The sequence below is a fragment of the Ranitomeya variabilis genome, chromosome 3 (assembly GCF_051348905.1).
Source record: "Ranitomeya variabilis isolate aRanVar5 chromosome 3, aRanVar5.hap1, whole genome shotgun sequence".
NCBI classification, from domain to species: domain Eukaryota; kingdom Metazoa; phylum Chordata; class Amphibia; order Anura; family Dendrobatidae; genus Ranitomeya; species Ranitomeya variabilis.
Window position 1 is genome coordinate 622,258,489 of NC_135234.1, and position 20,580 is coordinate 622,279,068.

The 20,580-nt window shown below is 45.7% G+C and overlaps 1 protein-coding gene across 2 annotated transcripts in view; it reads left to right on the forward strand.

The window, feature by feature from the left end:
- Positions 1 to 20,357, forward strand: part of NR4A1 (nuclear receptor subfamily 4 group A member 1) — an 81,744-nt gene extending 61,387 nt beyond the window's left edge. The window contains exons 1-7 of one of the 2 annotated variants that reach the window (XM_077297424.1): positions 11,867 to 11,996; positions 13,586 to 14,400; positions 15,720 to 15,849; positions 16,472 to 16,623; positions 16,741 to 16,943; positions 17,372 to 17,550; positions 19,829 to 20,357. In XM_077297424.1, the coding sequence (XP_077153539.1) occupies positions 13,588 to 14,400; positions 15,720 to 15,849; positions 16,472 to 16,623; positions 16,741 to 16,943; positions 17,372 to 17,550; positions 19,829 to 20,085 (1,734 nt within the window). In that variant the 5' untranslated portion in view covers positions 11,867 to 11,996; positions 13,586 to 13,587 and the 3' untranslated portion in view covers positions 20,086 to 20,357. Of the gene's footprint in view, positions 1 to 11,866; positions 11,997 to 13,585; positions 14,401 to 15,719; positions 15,850 to 16,471; positions 16,624 to 16,740; positions 16,944 to 17,371; positions 17,551 to 19,828 lie in introns of those variants that run through there. The other variant, XM_077297425.1, reaches the window with a different exon arrangement.
- Positions 20,358 to 20,580: the final 223 nt, after the last annotated feature.

Here is a 20,580-nt window from a genome sequence, read left to right on the forward strand (position 1 = left end):
GTGAGCTGAGTTTTATTTACCCCAAAATTACCTTTCTTTGTGAAATAGCATCAAAGGGTCCAGCTGTTGGATCAGGAATGAGGAGTCCCGAATATAAGACTCTAGTTTAAGGACGATGGGCTGCAAGAAAAAATCAAGATAGATACATTTTTCGTATAGACCCCCGATGCCCGATACAATGGGCCTTCCCGGTGGTTCAGACAGAGATTTGTGCACTTTAGACAACATATAAAAAGTCGGAACAACCGGGTGCCTAACTGTAAGGAAGTCCAGTTCTTTCTTATCAATAATATTAAGAGAGTGGGCATTGTTCAACAGCCCATCCAAACTGGATTTAAATACTCTTGTCGGATCCGAGGGTAAGGTAACATAGTGCTGCGAATTACCCAGTTGCCTCTTTGCTTCCTTGCAATATAAATCTTTCGGCCACAGCACTTGTCTGCCTCCCTAATCTCAAACAGGTCATTGGACTTCAAATTTAATAGTGCCTGTTTTTCTTCTCTGGACAAGTTGTTCTGACCAAATCTGTCTATCTTCAATTCCTGAATGTCCCTGCTAGTCTTTTCAAAACAGATTTGAATGGCTGGAAACAAGGAAAATGACGGGGTGGCCTGTGAGGGTAGCCTACCACTAAATTTGCGCCTACCTTGGTGGTTTTCATTTTCCTCCAATAATTCCGTCAGATCCCTCAGAAGAAGCCTCTCCATTTCAGACATGTCATCCATTATTGAGGGGTTTTGATATAACAATCTTATTATATGATCACACTGGTGGAGCAGTAGTAGTGTCTCCGGGGTCACATTATTATATGATCACACTGGTGATGGAGCAGTAGTAGTGTCTCCAAGGTCACATTATTACATGATTACACTGGTGGTGGAGCAGTAGTAGTGTCTCAGGTGTCACATTATTATATGATCACACTGGTGGAGCAGTAGTAGTGTCTCCAAGGTCGCATTATTACATGATTACACTGGTGGAGCAGTAGTAGTGTCTCCTGGGTCACATTATTATATGATCACACTGGTGGAGCAGTAGTAGTGTCTCCTGGGTCACATTATTATATGATCACACTGGTGGAGCAGTAGTAGTGTCTCCGGGGTCACATTATTATATGATCACACTGGTGGTGGAGCAGTAGTAGTGTTTCAGGTATCACATTATTATATGATCACACTGGTGGTGGAGCAGTAGTAGTGTCTCCGGGGTCACATTATTATATGATCACACTGGTGGTGGAGCAGTAGTAGTAGTAGTGTCTCCTGGGTCACACTTATATGATCACACTGGTGGTGGAGCAGTAGTAGTGTCTCCTGGGTCACACTTATATGATCACACTGGTGGAGCAGTAGTAGTGTCTCCTGGGTCACACTTATATGATCACACTGGTGGAGCAGTAGTAGTGTCTCAGGTATCACATTATTATATTGGAGCGCCCCCACACCGCCGCAGGGCCGAGGGGTACCCGGAGCCGGGCCTCTGGGATCTCAGTCCTGGGGTTGTCACGGTGGCTAGACCCGGTCCGTGGCCCTGTCTGTCAGTGGGGGACGTCCGTTGCAAATAGGTGCTGTTAACGGTGGTATAGCGGTGCAGTTGTGGGGTGCAGGTCGCGGTAAATAACGAGGACACCAGGTTGCAGTCTCTTTACCTCTTTACTGGAGATCTCTCGGTCCTCAGTCCAGAATCCGGTCCACCAGGCTGCGCAAGTCCGGCCGGTCCAATGGCACCTCCAGAGTTCTCCTCACAGGTGGAAATCAGTGCCTTCCTTCTTAGCGCTTTGTGTTGTAGTCCTTCCCTGCTGTGCTTACGGAAAGTACCCCACAACTGTTGTGTCTATTTCTTAAGTTCCCTCACAACTCGATTAACTGCTCTTCTGCTAATCTTCCGTCCCTTCCTGATGTTCCAGTCAGAACGGCACCCGTATGTCAGGTAGGCCTGGAGTTCTTCCGGGACCCTAGAGACGCCCCTCTCCCGCAATTGCCCCCCAAGACTTCATAGGTGATATGTGGTAGACAGCCCGCCTGAGACTGACTGTCCTGCCGCTGTTTGGAGTATGGCTTAAAGCTGTATATTATTCCACTCCCTCGGCGTTCCGGCCACCGGTAATGCGCCTCAGCAAGGTGCTGCCTCTTTCAACAAAACCCCTGCTGGTATTCTCCTTCTGCTTGATTTCGTTTCTCACTCAGCACAATCTATCTCGCTTCTAATCCTTTCTTAGGGCACCGCCGCTATTCTGAGCAGGCACGGTCCCGTTACGTTCTTTCAATGCCAAGCCTCTGCCAGGATCCCACCCCTGGCAGAGACCCTTCTGTCTCTTCCTCCACAACACCCTCTCTCACTAGGTGTTGCTTCGTTCGATCCAGTCAGCTTTCTCTACTAACTTCCTGCCTGACCCCCAGTTTACCCACTATGGTGGGGAGTGGCCTAATGAATAGCACCCTTAGCTCCCCCCGGAGGCCCAGCTGTGAAACATATTGGTGTCTGTGATACCTGATTGGAGGAACTCCTTCAGTGCCATCGAACGCACCATGGCTCCCCTTAGTGGCGGAGCCACAGTACTGCAACGACCAGGACTCTGGGGCGCTGCACTCCCCCCTGGTTAAACACAGTACTCCGGGACTGGGAAGAAAACAACAATACAGGTTAGCAAAAAGACATACAAATTTGTTGAGTGCAAAACAATAAGCATACTTGAACAGGCTTCCCTTTATGGGAGGTGAGGACACTTTAACGTTACAAAACATAATCAAATATCATAGCAACAGGCTACAATTAACTCTCATTACCCAACCGGGTATTCTACTAAGTGCAAATGCTGGAACAATAAATTAACATTGCCTTTAGGAAACATACACTCTTAGTTTACCAAAGGCCTTCCTATAATCACATTACAGGGCAAGGTAACTTCACATTCTCCTACTTTGAACCTGCAGGACCGCCTGTCCCTATGGCACCAGACCTACTGCCTCTCCTTTCTTTTACAGGACCGCCCCGTTCAGCCAGGGCCTACTGCCTTTCTCTACTATACATAGTATAGACATAACATTCCTTTCAATTTGAGAGCATGGAGCACACTCTGCTTGGCTCCTATAAGGACTCACTCACTAACCCCTACGGGTCTACTTTCTGTCCTTAGTAACGAACTAACTTTCTATGGGGACGCAGGGTTTACCTTCTATCCTCACCTTCGTTATTACTTCTTTACTTTCAGTTAAACGGAACTCTACATCTACCCCTACGGGCTTTCTACATCTTTCTCTTCAAAGAACATTATCTAGGTTTCACATTTTAAACAAATTAAACACACATAACTTTTCCATGAAAAACAGTTACATTTCCTTCAAAGCATTATCTTGACATTACTGTTCTAAAACAGTATCACTTTCAAGTTCAATTCTAACCTCCCCTTTAAGAGGAGATCAAGTCTTTCTGAGGTAGCTCTTCTTCTCAGCCTACCAGTCCATGCAAAGGCTCCGGAATGGTATCTTCGCAAAATGTCTTTAAACAAAACCAGTAGGAAGCACCTTTAAGAAGGTGCAAACTATTTACAAGAAAGTTCAAATCATGCACAGTCCATGATTTCGCAGTTTGTGTAACTTTGTGCAAAACTTCAAGAAAACAACAATAGTGACCCCGGGTCAACAAAGGGGTCGCCTTTTTAAAGTTTACCCTGGACGGGTTTAGCAGCAACTTAAAGAACAAACAGTAACTATTTACATTTTCAGGTTTCCGAGGTTTACTCTTGCTCAGGTGGCTTGGGCTCCTGCCCCCCGGCCACCGTGGTGCCAGTGTCCGCGGTTCGAACGTGCAGATGAACTCGACTGGCCAACTCGGTGGCCGCTACCAGGCGCACTGTCGCGATGGTGACAAGGTCGGGTGCTCCTGGGACCAGGTCCGAGGTGGTAAGGGTCGCGGCTCCAAACATACACCGCCGAACATTCCGTGCATACCACCCGAGCGGGTTCTGGTGGCGGCTGTAGGTCACCTGATCCCCCTTTTGCAATGGTTCTCCACTTCGGCCACAGCAGGGAGCCCTCACGTTACAGTGCGCAACAAAAACGTCAGTATCCAATCCCGGCTCGTGTATGAGGCCCCACCCCCTTCTTGCATGGTAGGCCAACACAGTGCCCCGCCTTATCACGTCTCTGTCATCCCATGCCGGAGGGGATTGTTGTATTTTCGATGGACCCATCGGCTCGGCCTCTTTCCGGCCTTTCCACTGTAGAATCAAGCACTGTCTATATTGTTCCCACGTAAGCACCGCAAGAGTGGACCCGTTCTCCTGGGATCCATCTGTCCCAACCCAGGGGCTGTCCCACCGAAGAACTACTCCATCTAGACTCACATCCACGGGCTCTCCCACTCTAGTCGACAGCGGTGGCACCATCCTCCCCAGGTCACCAGGGGATAACACCATTAACCCTGCCGAGAAGGGTCGACCTTTACTGAGATGGAGGTGGGTCGTGGAAGCGGACTCGTGAGGGGGAGCAGGGGCGTCTTCCGTACCTACGCCTGATGTGGTTCCACCGATGTCGATCCGGTCCGCTGACAAGAACGCTGGAGTCGGCTGCTGCTCGGACCGCGGCTCTTCCGATGCGGCCCCCGAACGCTGTTCCGCTCGCTGTGGTTCCTCCTCCGCTGACTCCGAGGCCAGGATTGGGGAACTCGGCCCCGCTATCTGTTCCAAGGGCTTCGGATCCGCCGGCTGTAGAGGACACGGGTCCACTTCCAGTGAACGAGGGTAAGCCGGGACTGTTCCTTCCTCGCTCAGGCACTTGCTGTTCATCATCGCTGCCTGATAGTCGGTGGCAGTGCATGCACCTGACTCCACCATTTCTCCGAGGTCGGGCTTCTCCATCTCCTGCTTCCCGCCGTCGCAAATCAGGAGGTTGTCTTCTGCTTTGGGGCAGGTCATCTCCTTGCAGCCCGAAGCGCAGAGGGCGGTATCCATTTCTCGCGCCATTCTGGTAGTCTCCTCCCATAGCACGCCCTCCTTCTTCTCCAAAGTAGCAATGGCGGCGGCTTTTGGCGGGAACTTCTATTGGTCAGTGGTAGCACACAGTCTCTCAATAAAGCTACAGTTCATGCACAACAAATCACAGTCTCTAGGCACACATGACCTGATTCTTCAGGCTTAAGTAGATCCTGTTCGTGACGCCAAAATTTGGAGCGCCCCCACACCGCCGCAGGGCCGAGGGGTACCCGGAGCCGGGCCTCTGGGATCTCAGTCCTGGGGTTGTCACGGTGGCTAGACCCGGTCCGTGGCCCTGTCTGTCAGTGGGGGACGTCCGTTGCAAATAGGTGCTGTTAACGGTGGTATAGCGGTGCAGTTGTGGGGTGCAGGTCGCGGTAAATAACGAGGACACCAGGTTGCAGTCTCTTTACCTCTTTACTGGAGATCTCTCGGTCCTCAGTCCGGAATCCGGTCCACCAGGCTGCGCAAGTCCGGCCGGTCCAATGGCACCTCCAGAGTTCTCCTCACAGGTGGAAATCAGTGCCTTCCTTCTTAGCGCTTTGTGTTGTAGTCCTTCCCTGCTGTGCTTACGGAAAGTACCCCACAACTGTTGTGTCTGTTTCTTAAGTTCCCTCACAACTCGATTAACTGATCTTCTGCTAATCTTCCGTCCCTTCCTGATGTTCCAGTCAGAACGGCACCCGTATGTCAGGTAGGCCTGGAGTTCTTCCGGGACCCTAGAGACGCCCCTCTCCCGCAATTGCCCCCCAAGACTTCATAGGTGATATGTGGTAGACAGCCCGCCTGAGACTGACTGTCCTGCCGCTGTTTGGAGTATGGCTTAAAGCTGTATATTATTCCACTCCCTCGGCGTTCCGGCCACCGGTAATGCGCCTCAGCAAGGTGCTGCCTCTTTCAACAAAACCCCTGCTGGTATTCTCCTTCTGCTTGATTTCGTTTCTCACTCAGCACAATCTATCTCGCTTCTAATCCTTTCTTAGGGCACCGCCGCTATTCTGAGCAGGCACGGTCCCGTTACGTTCTTTCAATGCCAAGCCTCTGCCAGGATCCCACCCCTGGCAGAGACCCTTCTGTCTCTTCCTCCACAACACCCTCTCTCACTAGGTGTTGCTTCGTTCGATCCAGTCAGCTTTCTCTACTAACTTCCTGCCTGACCCCCAGTTTACCCACTATGGTGGGGAGTGGCCTAATGAATAGCACCCTTAGCTCCCCCCGGAGGCCCAGCTGTGAAACATATTGGTGTCTGTGATACCTGATTGGAGGAACTCCTTCAGTGCCATCGAACGCACCATGGCTCCCCTTAGTGGCGGAGCCACAGTACTGCAACGACCAGGACTCTGGGGCGCTGCAATATGATCACACTGGTGGAGCAGTAGTAGTGTCTCCTGGGTCACATTATTATATGATCACACTGGTGGAGCAGCAGTAGTGTCTCAGGTATCACATTATTATATGATCACACTGGTGGAGCAGTAGTAGTGTCTCCTGGGTCACATTATTATATGATCACACTGGTGGAGCAGTAGTAGTGTCTCCGGGGTTACACTTATATGATCACACTGGTGGAGCAGTAGTAGTGTCTCCTGGGTCACATTATTATATGATCACACTGGTGGAGCAGTAGTAGTGTCTCTGGGGTCACATTATTATATGATCACACTGGTGGAGCAGCAGTAGTGTCTCCTGGGTCACATTATTATATGATCACACTGATGGAGCAGTAGTAGTGTCTCCGGGGTCACACTTATATGATCACACTGGTGGAGCAGCAGTAGTGTCTCAGGTATCACATTATTATATGATCACACTGGTGGAGCAGTAGTAGTGTCTCCTGGGTCACATTATTATATGATCACACTGGTGGTGGAGCAGTAGTAGTGTCTCCTGGGTCACATTATTATATGATCACTCTGGTGGAGCAGTAGAAGTGTCTCCTGGGTCACATTATTATATGATCACACTGGTGGAGCAGTAGTAGTGTCTCAGGTATCACATTATTATATGATCACACTGGTGGTGGAGCAGTAGTAGTGTCTCCTGGGTCACATTATTATATGATCACACTGGTGGAGCAGTAGTAGTGTCTCAGGTATCACATTATTATATGATCACACTGGTGGAGCAGTAGTAGTGTCTCTGGGGTCACATTATTATATGATCACACTGGTGGAGCAGTAGTAGTGTCTCCTGGGTCACATTATTATATGATCACACTGGTGGAGCAGTAGTAGTGTCTCCAGGGTCACACTTATATGATCACACTGGTGGAGCAGTAGTAGTGTCTCCAGGGTCACACTTATATGATCACACTGGTGGAGCAGTAGTAGTGTCTCCAGGGTCACACTTATATGATCACACTGGTGGAGCAGTAGTAGTGTCTCCAGGGTCACACTTATATGATCACACTGGTGGAGCAGTAGTAGTGTCTCCAGGGTCACACTTATATGATCACACTGGTGGAGCAGTAGTAGTGTCTCCTGGGTCACATTATTATATGATCACACTGGTGGAGCAGTAGTAGTGTCTCCAGGGTCACATTATTATATGATCACACTGGTGGAGCAGTAGTAGTGTCTCCTGGGTCACATTATTATATGATCACACTGGTGATGGAGCAGTAGTAGTGTCTCCAAGGTCACATTATTATATGATCACACTGGTGGAGCAGTAGTAGTGTCTCAGGTGTCACATTATTATATGATCACACTGGTGGAGCAGTAGTAGTGTCTCCAAGGTCACATTATTACATGATTACACTGGTGGAGCAGTAGTAGTGTCTCCTGGGTCACATTATTATATGATCACACTGGTGGAGCAGTAGTAGTGTCTCCTGGGTCACATTATTATATGATCACACTGGTGGAGCAGTAGTAGTGTCTCCGGGGTCACATTATTATATGATCACACTGGTGGTGGAGCAGTAGTAGTGTTTCAGGTATCACATTATTATATGATCGCACTGGTGGTGGAGCAGTAGTAGTGTTTCAGGTATCACATTATTATATGATCACACTGGTGGTGGAGCAGTAGTAGTGTCTCCTGGGTCACATTATTATATGATCACACTGGTGGAGCAGCAGTAGTGTCTCCTGGGTCACATTATTATATGATCACTCTGGTGGAGCAGTAGTAGTGTCTCCTGGGTCACACTTATATGATCACACTGGTGGTGGAGCAGTAGTAGTGTCTCCTGGGTCACACTTATATGATCACACTGGTGGAGCAGTAGTAGTGTCTCCTGGGTCACACTTATATGATCACACTGGTGGAGCAGTAGTAGTGTCTCCGGGGTCACACTTATATGATCACACTGGTGGTGGAGCAGTAGTAGTGTCTCAGGTATCACATTATTATATGATCACACTGGTGGTGGAGCAGTAGTAGTGTTTCAGGTATCACATTATTATATGATCACACTGGTGGAGCAGTAGTAGTGTCTCCGGGGTCACATTATTATATGATCATACTGGTGGTGGAGCAGTAGTAGTGTCTCCTGGGTCACACTTATATGATCACACTGGTGGAGCAGTAGTAGTGTCTCCTGGGTCACACTTATATGATCACACTGGTGGAGCAGTAGTAGTGTCTCCGGGGTCACATTATTATATGATCACACTGGTGGTGGAGCAGTAGTAGTGTCTCCTGGGTCACACTTATATGATCACACTGGTGGAGCAGTAGTAGTGTCTCCTGGGTCACACTTATATGATCACACTGGTGGAGCAGTAGTAGTGTCTCCTGGGTCACACTTATATGATCACACTGGTGGAGCAGTAGTAGTGTCTCAGGTATCACATTATTATATGATCACACTGGTGGAGCAGTAGTAGTGTCTCCTGGGTCACATTATTATATGATCACACTGGTGGAGCAGCAGTAGTGTCTCAGGTATCACATTATTATATGATCACACTGGTGGAGCAGTAGTAGTGTCTCCTGGGTCACATTATTATATGATCACACTGGTGGAGCAGTAGTAGTGTCTCCGGGGTCACACTTATATGATCACACTGGTGGAGCAGTAGTAGTGTCTCCTGGGTCACATTATTATATGATCACACTGGTGGAGCAGTAGTAGTGTCTCTGGGGTCACATTATTATATGATCACACTGGTGGAGCAGCAGTAGTGTCTCCGGGGTCACACTTATATGATCACACTGGTGGAGCAGCAGTAGTGTCTCAGGTATCACATTATTATATGATCACACTGGTGGAGCAGTAGTAGTGTCTCCTGTGTCACATTATTATATGATCACACTGGTGGAGCAGTAGTAGTGTCTCCTGGGTCACATTATTATATGATCACACTGGTGGTGGAGCAGTAGTAGTGTCTCAGGTATCACATTATTATATGATCACACTGGTGGTGGAGCAGTAGTAGTGTCTCCTGGGTCACATTATTATATGATCACACTGGTGGAGCAGTAGTAGTGTCTCAGGTATCACATTATTATATGATCACACTGGTGGAGCAGTAGTAGTGTCTCTGGGGTCACATTATTATATGATCACACTGGTGGAGCAGTAGTAGTGTCTCCTGGGTCACATTATTATATGATCACACTGGTGGAGCAGTAGTAGTGTCTCCTGGGTCACATTATTATATGATCACACTGGTGGAGCAGTAGTAGTGTCTCCTGGGTCGCACTTATATGATCACACTGGTGGAGCAGTAGTAGTGTCTCGGGTGTCACATTATTATATGATCACACTGGTGGAGCAGTAGTAGTGTCTCCTGGGTCACATTATGATATGATTACACTGGTGGAGCAGTAGTAGTGTCTCCTGGGTCACATTATTATATGATCACACTGGTGGAGCAGTAGTAGTGTCTCCTGGGTCACATTATTATATGATCACACTGGTGGAGCAGTAGTAGTGTCTCCTGGGTCACACTTATATGATCACACTGGTGGAGCAGTAGTAGTGTCTCCTGGGTCACATTATTATATGATCACACTGGTGGAGCAGTAGTAGTGTCTCAGGTGTCACATTATTATATGATCACACTGGTGGAGCAGTAGTAGTGTCTCCAGGGTCACATTATTATATGATCACACTGGTGGAGCAGTAGTAGTGTCTCCTGGGTCACATTATTATATGATCACACTGGTGGAGCAGTAGTAGTGTCTCCTGGGTCACACTTATATGATCACACTGGTGGAGCAGTAGTAGTGTCTCAGGTGTCACATTATTATATGATCACACTGGTGGAGCAGTAGTAGTGTCTCCTGGGTCACATTATTATATGATCACACTGGTGGAGCAGTAGTAGTGTCTCAGGTGTCACATTATTATATGATCACACTGTTGGAGCAGTAGTAGTGTCTCCGGGGTCACATTATTATATGATCACACTGGTGGAGCAGTAGTAGGGTCTCCAGGGTCACATTATTATATGATCACACTGGTGGAGCAGTAGTAGTGTCTCCAGGGTCACATTATTATATGATCACACTGGTGGAGCAGTAGTAGTGTCTCAGGTGTCACATTATTATATGATCACACTGGTGGAGCAGTAGTAGTGTCTCCAGGGTCACATTATTATATGATCACACTGATGGAGCAGTAGTAGTGTCTCCTGGGTCACATTATTATATGATCACACTGGTGGAGCAGTAGTAGTGTCTCCTGGGTCACATTATGAATGATATGATTACACTGGTGGAGCAGTAGTAGTGTCTCCTGGGTCACATTATTATATGATCACACTGGTGGAGCAGTAGTAGTGTCTCCTGGGTCACACTTATATGATCACACTGGTGGAGCAGTAGTAGTGTCTCAGGTGTCACATTATTATATGATCACACTGGTGGAGCAGTAGTAGTGTCTCCTGGGTCACATTATTATATGATCACACTGGTGGAGCAGTAGTAGTGTCTCAGGTGTCACATTATTATATGATCACACTGTTGGAGCAGTAGTAGTGTCTCCGGGGTCACATTATTATATGATCACACTGGTGGAGCAGTAGTAGGGTCTCCAGGGTCACATTATTATATGATCACACTGGTGGAGCAGTAGTAGTGTCTCCAGGGTCACATTATTATATGATCACACTGGTGGAGCAGTAGTAGTGTCTCAGGTGTCACATTATTATATGATCACACTGGTGGAGCAGTAGTAGTGTCTCCAGGGTCACATTATTATATGATCACACTGATGGAGCAGTAGTAGTGTCTCCTGGGTCACATTATTATATGATCACACTGGTGGAGCAGTAGTAGTGTCTCCTGGGTCACATTATGAATGATATGATTACACTGGTGGAGCAGTAGTAGTGTCTCCTGGGTCACATTATTATATGATTACACTGGTGGAGCAGTAGTAGTGTCTCCTGGGTCACATTATTATATGATCACACTGGTGGAGCAGTAGTAGTGTCTCCTGGGTCACACTTATATGATCACACTGGTGGAGCAGTAGCTGTCCAGGGTCAGGTGCAGGGTGACCAGTCCCAGGTCTCGTGTTGTCACCTGCCGTCATAAGCACATGACAGTCCTGCGCTGTGTCCCGGTATAAACACTGTGGCAGCCTATGGAATCCCTCGTGCCGTGAATATGCCGAGAATCCCAGGGAAGCCTCCTGCCCGTGCTATATCCGCCGGGTGATGACGTTCTTTGGGGTCTCCCCTCCCCTGGCTGCTATTTCAGGGCCGCGTCCCTCCAGCCGCCTGCCTATTAATAGAGCGTAAGCTATTAATAGATCAAACAATGCGGCCTGCGTCATAGGAAACGGCGTGCGTCACCAGATACATTCCAGCGACGTGCCGGAAAGGCCACGCCCCCTGTCGCCTTCTATGGAGAGCGGAGAAGAATCACCCATGTGCGTCATACTCCCCCTGCCCGAGGCCACGCCTCCTCGCATGCGTCACAGAGGCTTTAATAGAATGTAGCTTGCAGGAGTGGAGCACAGTGAGCAGCGCAGGCTCTGGGAGACGCAGTCCGTGCTGGAGGAGCTGGACCGCGGCAGCGCACCCTGCGGACAGCCCGCGCCGGGGACCTGCAGCTGACACATCTGGTATGTCGTGCCCAGTCACTGGCACACATCGGGGGGCTTCTGTGCTGGGGTCCTCGCACTGCACTTGGTGGTGCTGCAGATGTTTGTGGCAACAGGTGCACGATGTGGCTGCAGCAGCCGTGTAGACCCGGCTCCGGTGCTCGGGAGATGCAGCTCTGTGCACCTGCACATACTCCCCAGTGTCTGCTCCGTGCTGCAGGGGCAGGTTCTGCACGGCTCCCACTCAGTCCCATCAGTTAGGGGTCAGTCTCAGTCATTCTTCCACCTTCTGAAGCTCATCCTTGTCATTTGGGTTTCTGTAGGTTGCCTGCACCAGGCAGATCTGGATTTATTGGAATTCTTGCATCTTCGGATGCGATGCTTCGGTGCTGTGTGCAGGACATGTATGTATCTGGTGGACTATCAGGAGCTCATCTCTTGCTCGGCCTTTGTTTTCCAGTGCAAAGTGCTTTCTTGGCTCCGCAGCCTCCTATCTCGCAGTCCTGGCCGCATTTCCTCAGGGGGACAGTCTATAAGGCTCACAAAACGGTTTGATTGTGCGGATCACAATGGTGTTTGTCCGCAGCGGTTTCACTGTAATGGACCCCGACTTGTGGGCATTGCTGAATGCGATGGTGGAGTTACAGATGGGCGCTGTATGATTCAGAAGGCACTCTGGCTTTATTGCAGTAAGCCCCCGGAGCTATGGCTTGTGCAGCTGCTGCAGAGCCTCTTGAGGCGTCTGTGCTGTGCCGTAAAGCAGCAGTAAGCTCATTACAGCTCTTAGATGTGAGCAGTCAGAAGTCCGTTATCCTGACAGATCCCTGCTTGCTCTATAAATATAGTGAGAATACTGACAGCTACGCTGTGGCCTAATGCTTGGCTATTTATTATTGTATTAAATTGTCTCTGGAGGAGCGCTGGGAGTTGTAGTGAATTCATGCTAAAATGGACATTCTATTACTTTCTTTGCTCTAGTTTGCAACTAGAAATTTCCCTGACTATATTAAATAAATGAAATATTATTTTTCTCACTAGATTCTTCTTGTAGCGTTTACTATTCAAGTGTCTTAGGTTGGAAACATGACATCTCGTTACCGTAAGGTGTTTGTTTAGCGTTGCTGCATGTAATGGCCATACGTGTCAGACAGCGGTCATAACCGGAGCCTGGCTGGCTTGCACCCAATTATTAGTAGTGTTGACAAGGAAATTTATGGCACTTTGTGCTCAAAAAAGAACTGACTGATGCTTCGTAATGTCAAAGGAGCCTGGTGTAGGAGAGCGTTTGCAGCAGAATTGGATCCCCTGCTTCCTACTGAAACCATACTAATGAGCCATTGCCACGCTGCCAACATTACCATGATGTAGGGTGTGGGGGAGATCTTCAGATATATCTTACCATGAAGGCAAGTGCAATAGTGTCATTTACTGGTCTACAATATTTAGGTTTTTTAAGTACTACAACAGATGGACGTCTGACACATGGGGGAAACTTTACTACAACGGTGATAAGACTGTCTCTTTAATGTGTGTGTATTTTATATACATACCGTCTATCTATCTATTACAAGACTAATGTGAACTTTTTCCCGTCTTTCTCATTTTCCCAGAAATGCCCTGTATTCAAGCTCAGTATGGAAGTCTGTCTCAGTGCGCAGGCCCCACTGACTGTTACGTTCAAGACCTCTTAAACTCTGAGTTCAGTAAGTTCACCATGGACCTTGTTAACAGTGAAATTGCAGCTTCAACTTCATTGCCCAGCTTCAGCACCTTCATGGACGGTTACACAGGAGAATTTGATGCTTTTCTGTACCAGATACCTTCTTCAACACCCCAGTCATCACCAAAGGTGGAGGAGTTTCAAGTGTTCGGCTGTTACCCAGGTTCTTTCACACATCAGGTGGATGAAACCATGTCCTCAAGTGGATCAGATTATTACGGAAGCCCTTGCTCCATCCCATCTCCATCTACGCCAGGTTTCCAGAATCCTCAAGTTCCTACGTGGGAGAGCTCTTACGGAGCCTACTCTCCAACTCAGAATTTCGACAGCATGAGGCCATGGACTGATCAACAGAAAAGCAGCATTCCACAGTCTTCTTTTTTCTCTTTTGGAACACCATCTCACAGCCCAAGCATGGCTCCTAATTTATTAAAGATGAACCAAGGTCCACATAGACTTGAACAGCAGGTTTTGGATCCTGATGTGTTTGCACTAGCACAGAGCTCTTCTGCCGGATTTCCCACTATCCCTATTGGTCAGGGGCCCGTGGTACTGGATAGCTCAGTTATATTGGACAGTCCACTTTCTCCCTCTAAAGCACGGAGCCCCAGCTCAAATGAGGGGCGCTGTGCTGTCTGTGGAGATAACGCTTCATGTCAACATTACGGTGTACGAACCTGTGAAGGATGCAAAGGTTTTTTTAAGGTAAGCATTTTCCCTTTGGTCTCTGCATTTATTGATTGTCATCAAACTTTGATTGCCTCACCTCTTCGTCTCCCAGTGTGCTCATTGCCCTGCAGACTTGGCAGGTAGTCTTGGCACATAAATTTTGGTTCTGAGCCACCCTGTCTTTGCACTACAGCTGATACGCGTTCCTAGGGATGAAGAAAAGGGGCTCGTCCCAAAACTGTCCTATGGTGTTAAAAACCAGCTGTCCTACCCGTGTACAGTTTCTTGGCCCGCTTTTACAGCAGTTGATCATCCCTGCTGCCTTTACCTAACGTCAACTGAAAGGATTGCTCTCGGGCAAATGGGGGATAAGAGGAGGAACCCAACACCAATTATACAGCAGATAGAAGAGTAGAAGTTTCCATTAGGCAGCAGGTGTTGGCACGGTGTGAAATAGACAGCCCTCCAGAGCTGAGAACTAGAATCCTGTAGTCTACATTAATCGTACACAATGAGTTTTGGTGTGTCTGTCTATTCTTGTGTACCCTGGTACTCGTTGAATTTAGTGGGAATGATACACTGCGTACAGGAAGGAAGTCTTTAGTAGCCTACTTAATTATAGGAAAAATATGGGCATGGAGAGTCTTAAAATTCTATGATGTTAATATGAATTATGCATACATCCATAAATTATCACACGTCTCATAGTGATACATTGCCAATCAGTCCTTTATGGAGGGAAACTGACATATCCATCTAGAACTGTTAAGCAGTCAATACTTCTTTGTAAGGAAACTAGTTGGTAGTGATTGTCTGCAAGTAATGTAGATGATTCCCTAAGTACGTTGACTTCAGTCTGAAAGGATCATTGTTTCTGGAGTTCAAAATTGTCGTTCAGTTGGCGTGTATTCAAACGTCCGAGAACCAATCGCAGTGCATGGATTGGCCATGGGTCCCGTGACCTGTGTGTGAGAGCTTCATAGAGACATATGAAGCTGTCATGCTCGGGTAGGGAGACCCACAGCCAGTCCGTTCTCGGATCAATTTATATGGATATCTGATTGCGCCCCAAGTCAAATAGTTCAAATTTATTGCTTTCTGGCCAGTGTAGTAAAACTCTACAAATACTATTTGCTACAAGTGACTTCTGAGAAGCAAATCGGGTGCTTTAGAAGAGATGCTCCGCTAATTAAGATAGGTGAATCACTCCCTTTTGCTTGGAGCCAAATGTCAACTTGATATTAGGAACAGTCCGACACTAGAGAAATGTTACAAAAATAAATAGGAACAGACGGGGCTTTGTGTTGGTCTGGCATCTTGCTTCCCCTGACAATTGTTCCCTTTTCTCCCCACAGAGGACTGTACAGAAAAATGCCAAGTACATCTGCTTGGCTAACAAGGACTGTCCCGTGGACAAAAGGCGCAGGAATCGCTGCCAGTTCTGTCGGTTTCAAAAATGCTTAGCAGTGGGAATGGTAAAGGAAGGTATGTACTTAATATATTTTGTCACGTGTTCGTAATAAATTTCCATTTTAGCTTTGACTTGTAATGAAAATATGCTTGTGTACAAATTGCAGAATTTAGTCCCATTTGGGAGGGAGAGTTTATAAAAATGGGGGGGAAAATGTGAAATGTTAATAGATGGAAAATTATTACATCTTTAAAAAAGGTGGCTGGTCAGTTTAAAAAGTTTGAGTAACATCTCTTCTGAGCACCCACCACTTCTGTTTTGATTCTTCCTAGTCCCAGTTGACATGTTGAAAATGGCCAACCACTGGCCAGAAGTAGCCCACCTCATCTGCTGAGCAGCAATTCCTGCATGTCAACCAAGGATCAGCAGTGAATTTTCCTTTTTTGGTGGGGAGCCTATTTAAAAAAAAAAAAAAAAAAATCGGTCAGGCAACCCTTTTATTTTCCAGTAGAAGTAGATACCACCTCTCACTGACTGATTATTATAGAATTTGTACCTAAAATAAAATATAAACTTTAGTCCTTTTGTACAGATGTTTTGATAGTTTTGCATTGGTTTTTCATAAAAACTTACCAAACTTCTGATCCTTTCCCAGATTGTACTAACCAGGACTATATTACTTTTTTTGGTTTTTAGTTGTACGTACAGACAGTTTGAAGGGCAGGAGGGGTCGCCTTCCATCAAAACCAAGACAAGTTTCAGACTCTTCTCCAGTTAGTCTCATCAACTCCCTGGTGAGAGCGCACATAGACACCATCCCCAATTCTAGCAATCTCGATTACTCCCAGGTAAGTCATTATTAAGGTTTCCAAAGTGGAATAACCCATATTTACTTGGGTAATATGCAGTATAATTTTTTTTTTTTTTTTTAGTCCAATAACATATTTTACTGTTTTTCATATTAGTACCAAGAGAATGTCCCCGTTCTGCTGGAGAAGGAGAATCCTGTTGATGTGCAGCAGTTCTACGACCTTCTCTCTGGTTCTTTGGAAGTCATCCGCAAATGGGCAGAGAAAATCCAGGGCTTTGCAGAGCTTCCGAAAGAAGACCAGTATCTTCTTCTAGAGTCTTCTTTCCTGGAACTCTTCATCCTTCGACTTGCTTACAGGTAAAGCAGGTGTCATGTGCTAGAAAACCTAGCTCCTTTTGAGCTGCTAATCCTGTTCTGAACATTGGACAGAACATGAAGGAAGAAATAAATGCATTAAAAAATGTAACTTCCTGCATATTGGAGAAATTACAATCCCCTTAAAGAAGACCTATTACAAGATTATATATATAATAAAGATAGATAGATTGATTTATGGGGTCCAATTTGTAGTGACTGATTTGTTTGTTAAAAAAAATGCAATTTACCTAATTCTATTCTTATAAAGTAATAAACAAAAGGTAGAAGTAATGGTATTAAGCACTTTCGGCCAGATCACTTTAAATTGATTTCTTTTGATTAACACCAGTCTTGCTATATAGGTAGATTATTTGGTAGGAAAAATGTAGTACTCCCTGTTTAATCTTGACTTTATTTTCTACCAACAGCTCGAAACCTGAGGAGGGGAAGCTGATATTCTGTAATGGCGTGGTGCTTCATCGCATGCAGTGTGTCAGAGGGTTTGGCGAGTGGATAGACTCTATCATTGACTTCTCACACAGCCTCCAGCGTATGAACATCGACGTCCCATCATTTTCCTGTCTCTCGGCTCTTGTTATCATCACAGGTAAGCCCTAAGCTTATACTAGAGCATCTCTACTTAGACAAGTGCTTCAACTTGGAACTACAATTTTTCACTTTATCCTCCTTCTATTGACAAAGATATTGATGATCTTTACGGTACAAATCTCTTGTTCCAATTTCCCTTTTCCGACGGATTACCCAAGCTACAAACCTAAAACTCTGGAGTCTTCTAGAATCTTCCCTGACAGTTGATGTTGGGGGAGAGACCATACTTACTTTGGTATGGAGAAAAAAACACTGAGGGCGTTTCTAGATACTGAGATGAGATCTCAGAGCAAATGGAATATTCATTAACACTTTACTGACATATGACGTATTGGTACGTGCTGCAGCATTTACAGGACACATCCAGAGGGGCACGCTGTTCTAATTACCAATCGACATCCCTACAAAGCGATTGAGATATATATATATATATATATATATATATATATATATATAATCTCTCAATCACACAAGCGATCAGACAATCACAAGTTCAAGTCACCTAAGGAGACTAACAAATGCAGTAAAAATAAAAGATTTCATAAAATTAAGTTCAAATCACCCCCGTTTTCCCCCACTAAAAATTAAGAATTTAAAAAAAAAAAAAAAAAAAAACTTTTCGTAACAGTCCGATCTATAATATTAGTGAATGGCGTATCGTAAAAAAAAATCAAAATGACCAATTTTTTCGGCCACTACAACGGGGCAAAATAATGCATTGAGGAGATCAAAACATTTTATCTACCCTCAAATAGTATCTCTTAAAACATTGGCTGATGGCACTTAAAAAATCAAACTCTCACACAGAAAATGAAAAACTTAAATTATAAATTTTTATCTTTTCTTCAGATTTTTTTTTTTTTTTTTTTATCACGAAATAAATTAAAAAAAGAGCCTATGCATGTTTGGTATACCTGTAATAGTACTGACCTGGAGAAGTACAGTATATTTCTTCAGGTGATTGTTATCGTATGATGAGAGCAGTCAATAAAGTACCCAACAAACAACTGCGGAATTGTACTTTTCTGCTATTTCACTGTATGTGGAATTTTGTTGCTGTTTTCCAGTCAATTACATGATAAAATAGTGTCATTCCAAAGTACAACTCGTCCTCATACTGTTATGTCGACAGAACAATTAAAAAAAAGTTTGGGATTTTGGAGGAAGGGGAGGGGGAAAAAAAAACAAAAACAGAAAATTGCCGTGTCGGGAACAGGATAAAAAAACATGCCTGTGCAGTAAAATATTGTCCTTTATTTTGGAGTTTGTGACTCATTTCAGGGTGTATTTACTACCGGAAACAGTGAATATTTAACTGCATAGTCATCTCTTCCATCTGCTCTGCAGCCTCGACATCTTATTTTGGTGTGCCCTCAAGGTGTTGGTTCCATACTACCATATTATAGTACTACTGGCTCTAGTGTGACCTTTACAGTGTTCCTCCACTTTCACAAGAAATTGCCTGTAGTGCAGGACACTGCAGTATAATATTTCTAAGTGACTTTTAGCAATTTCTGCCGCTAATCGACTGTACAGACTACCTAAATTTTATGTTGCGGGCTGCACTAAAATATCCAGTGTCCTGCTTGGCTACCATCTTCGGTGCAGGAGCGAGTGCTAGAAGACACTATGACGCTTACTGCTATAGTGAAGATGGTATCTTAGCAGCTGGAAATGGACTATGCATATTTTAGTGACTTCAGGCGCTTCTGCTGCTGTTTATAGGCAGAAATCTTTGATTTTCTCTATTACGGGAGAGGAGGATCAGGCATGTTGAGTTTGTTATTCGCACTGGAAATGGGCCTTCACCAGAGCTGCCTTAGTCACCTCTCCCCATTGAAAACCATGCAAGCTCCGCCATACTGAGCACGAATGTATGCCGCGAGTTTATTAGGGAAAGTTGGTGGCCAAATGTTCATTCGGATGACTGTTAAGTGAATGGGTAGCTGAATATATATAAATGGGCGACAGTGTTGACCATTTAGCACAAGGTGTGGTCTGCCTTGTCATAATAGTTGCACGCTGCCTTTTACTTCTTATTTCTTTGATTCTAGTTTCTTACATAAATCTCAGACTGTATGGATGCAAGGGTTCAGTGCAGAGAGAGGAACCTTTAATATTGTGTATCTGAATTTTACTATGACAGCCCTTCTCACTTATATGTACTACTCCATTGATGGCAAACGCAAAGTAGATGGACTGCAATAAATCTCTACTGCACACATTGTAAATGTTGCATCTACCAATATTAAGTTCTATTCTTTCTTCTATTACAGACAGACATGGCCTGAAAGAATCCAAGAAAGTAGAAGAGCTGCAAAGCAGGATTATTAATTGCCTTAAAGAGCATGTACCATCAAGCCTGATTGAGCAGAACCGATCCAACTGTCTGTCCAAGTTACTGGGCAAACTTCCCGAGCTCCGCACCTTGTGTACGCAGGGTCTCCAGCGTATTTTTTACCTGAAGTTAGAGGACCTTGTACCACCTCCTCCTATTGTGGAGAAGATCTTCATGGACACACTGCCCTTCTAAACCAGCACTGCACTTTTCTTTTGTTCTTACACGTACAGAGAGAAGGAAACCCACGTGTGGACAGCAGAGGATCCTGTTACAAACTTGTGGGACCTTTTCTTTGATTTTAGGTGCCTAACCCAGTTTATCCTTTTTGTCTTTGGGATTTTCCGGGTCTTATCTGAAGACTTCATTTTTATTATTCTATAATATCCAGATGTGCCTTTGGCTTAAAAGAAAAAAAACAGACTTCTTGTGTTCATCTTTTGTTTCACTTGTAAAAGTATTTTTTTTTAAATACTTGCAGAATTCATTGGACTCCTACACTGCCTTTCTTACAGCACTCCGGGACTGGACCAGTCCTTTGTAAAAGACGTCATTTCAAAATCTAGAGGGGAGAAACAGGCGCCATCTCCCCTCTCTGTTATCCCATCTACCTTGCGACAGGCCGAGAGGGATGGACCCCATTTCAGTCACAGCCACTTTGTAAAGTCTTGTACATAAATGAAGCGTGAA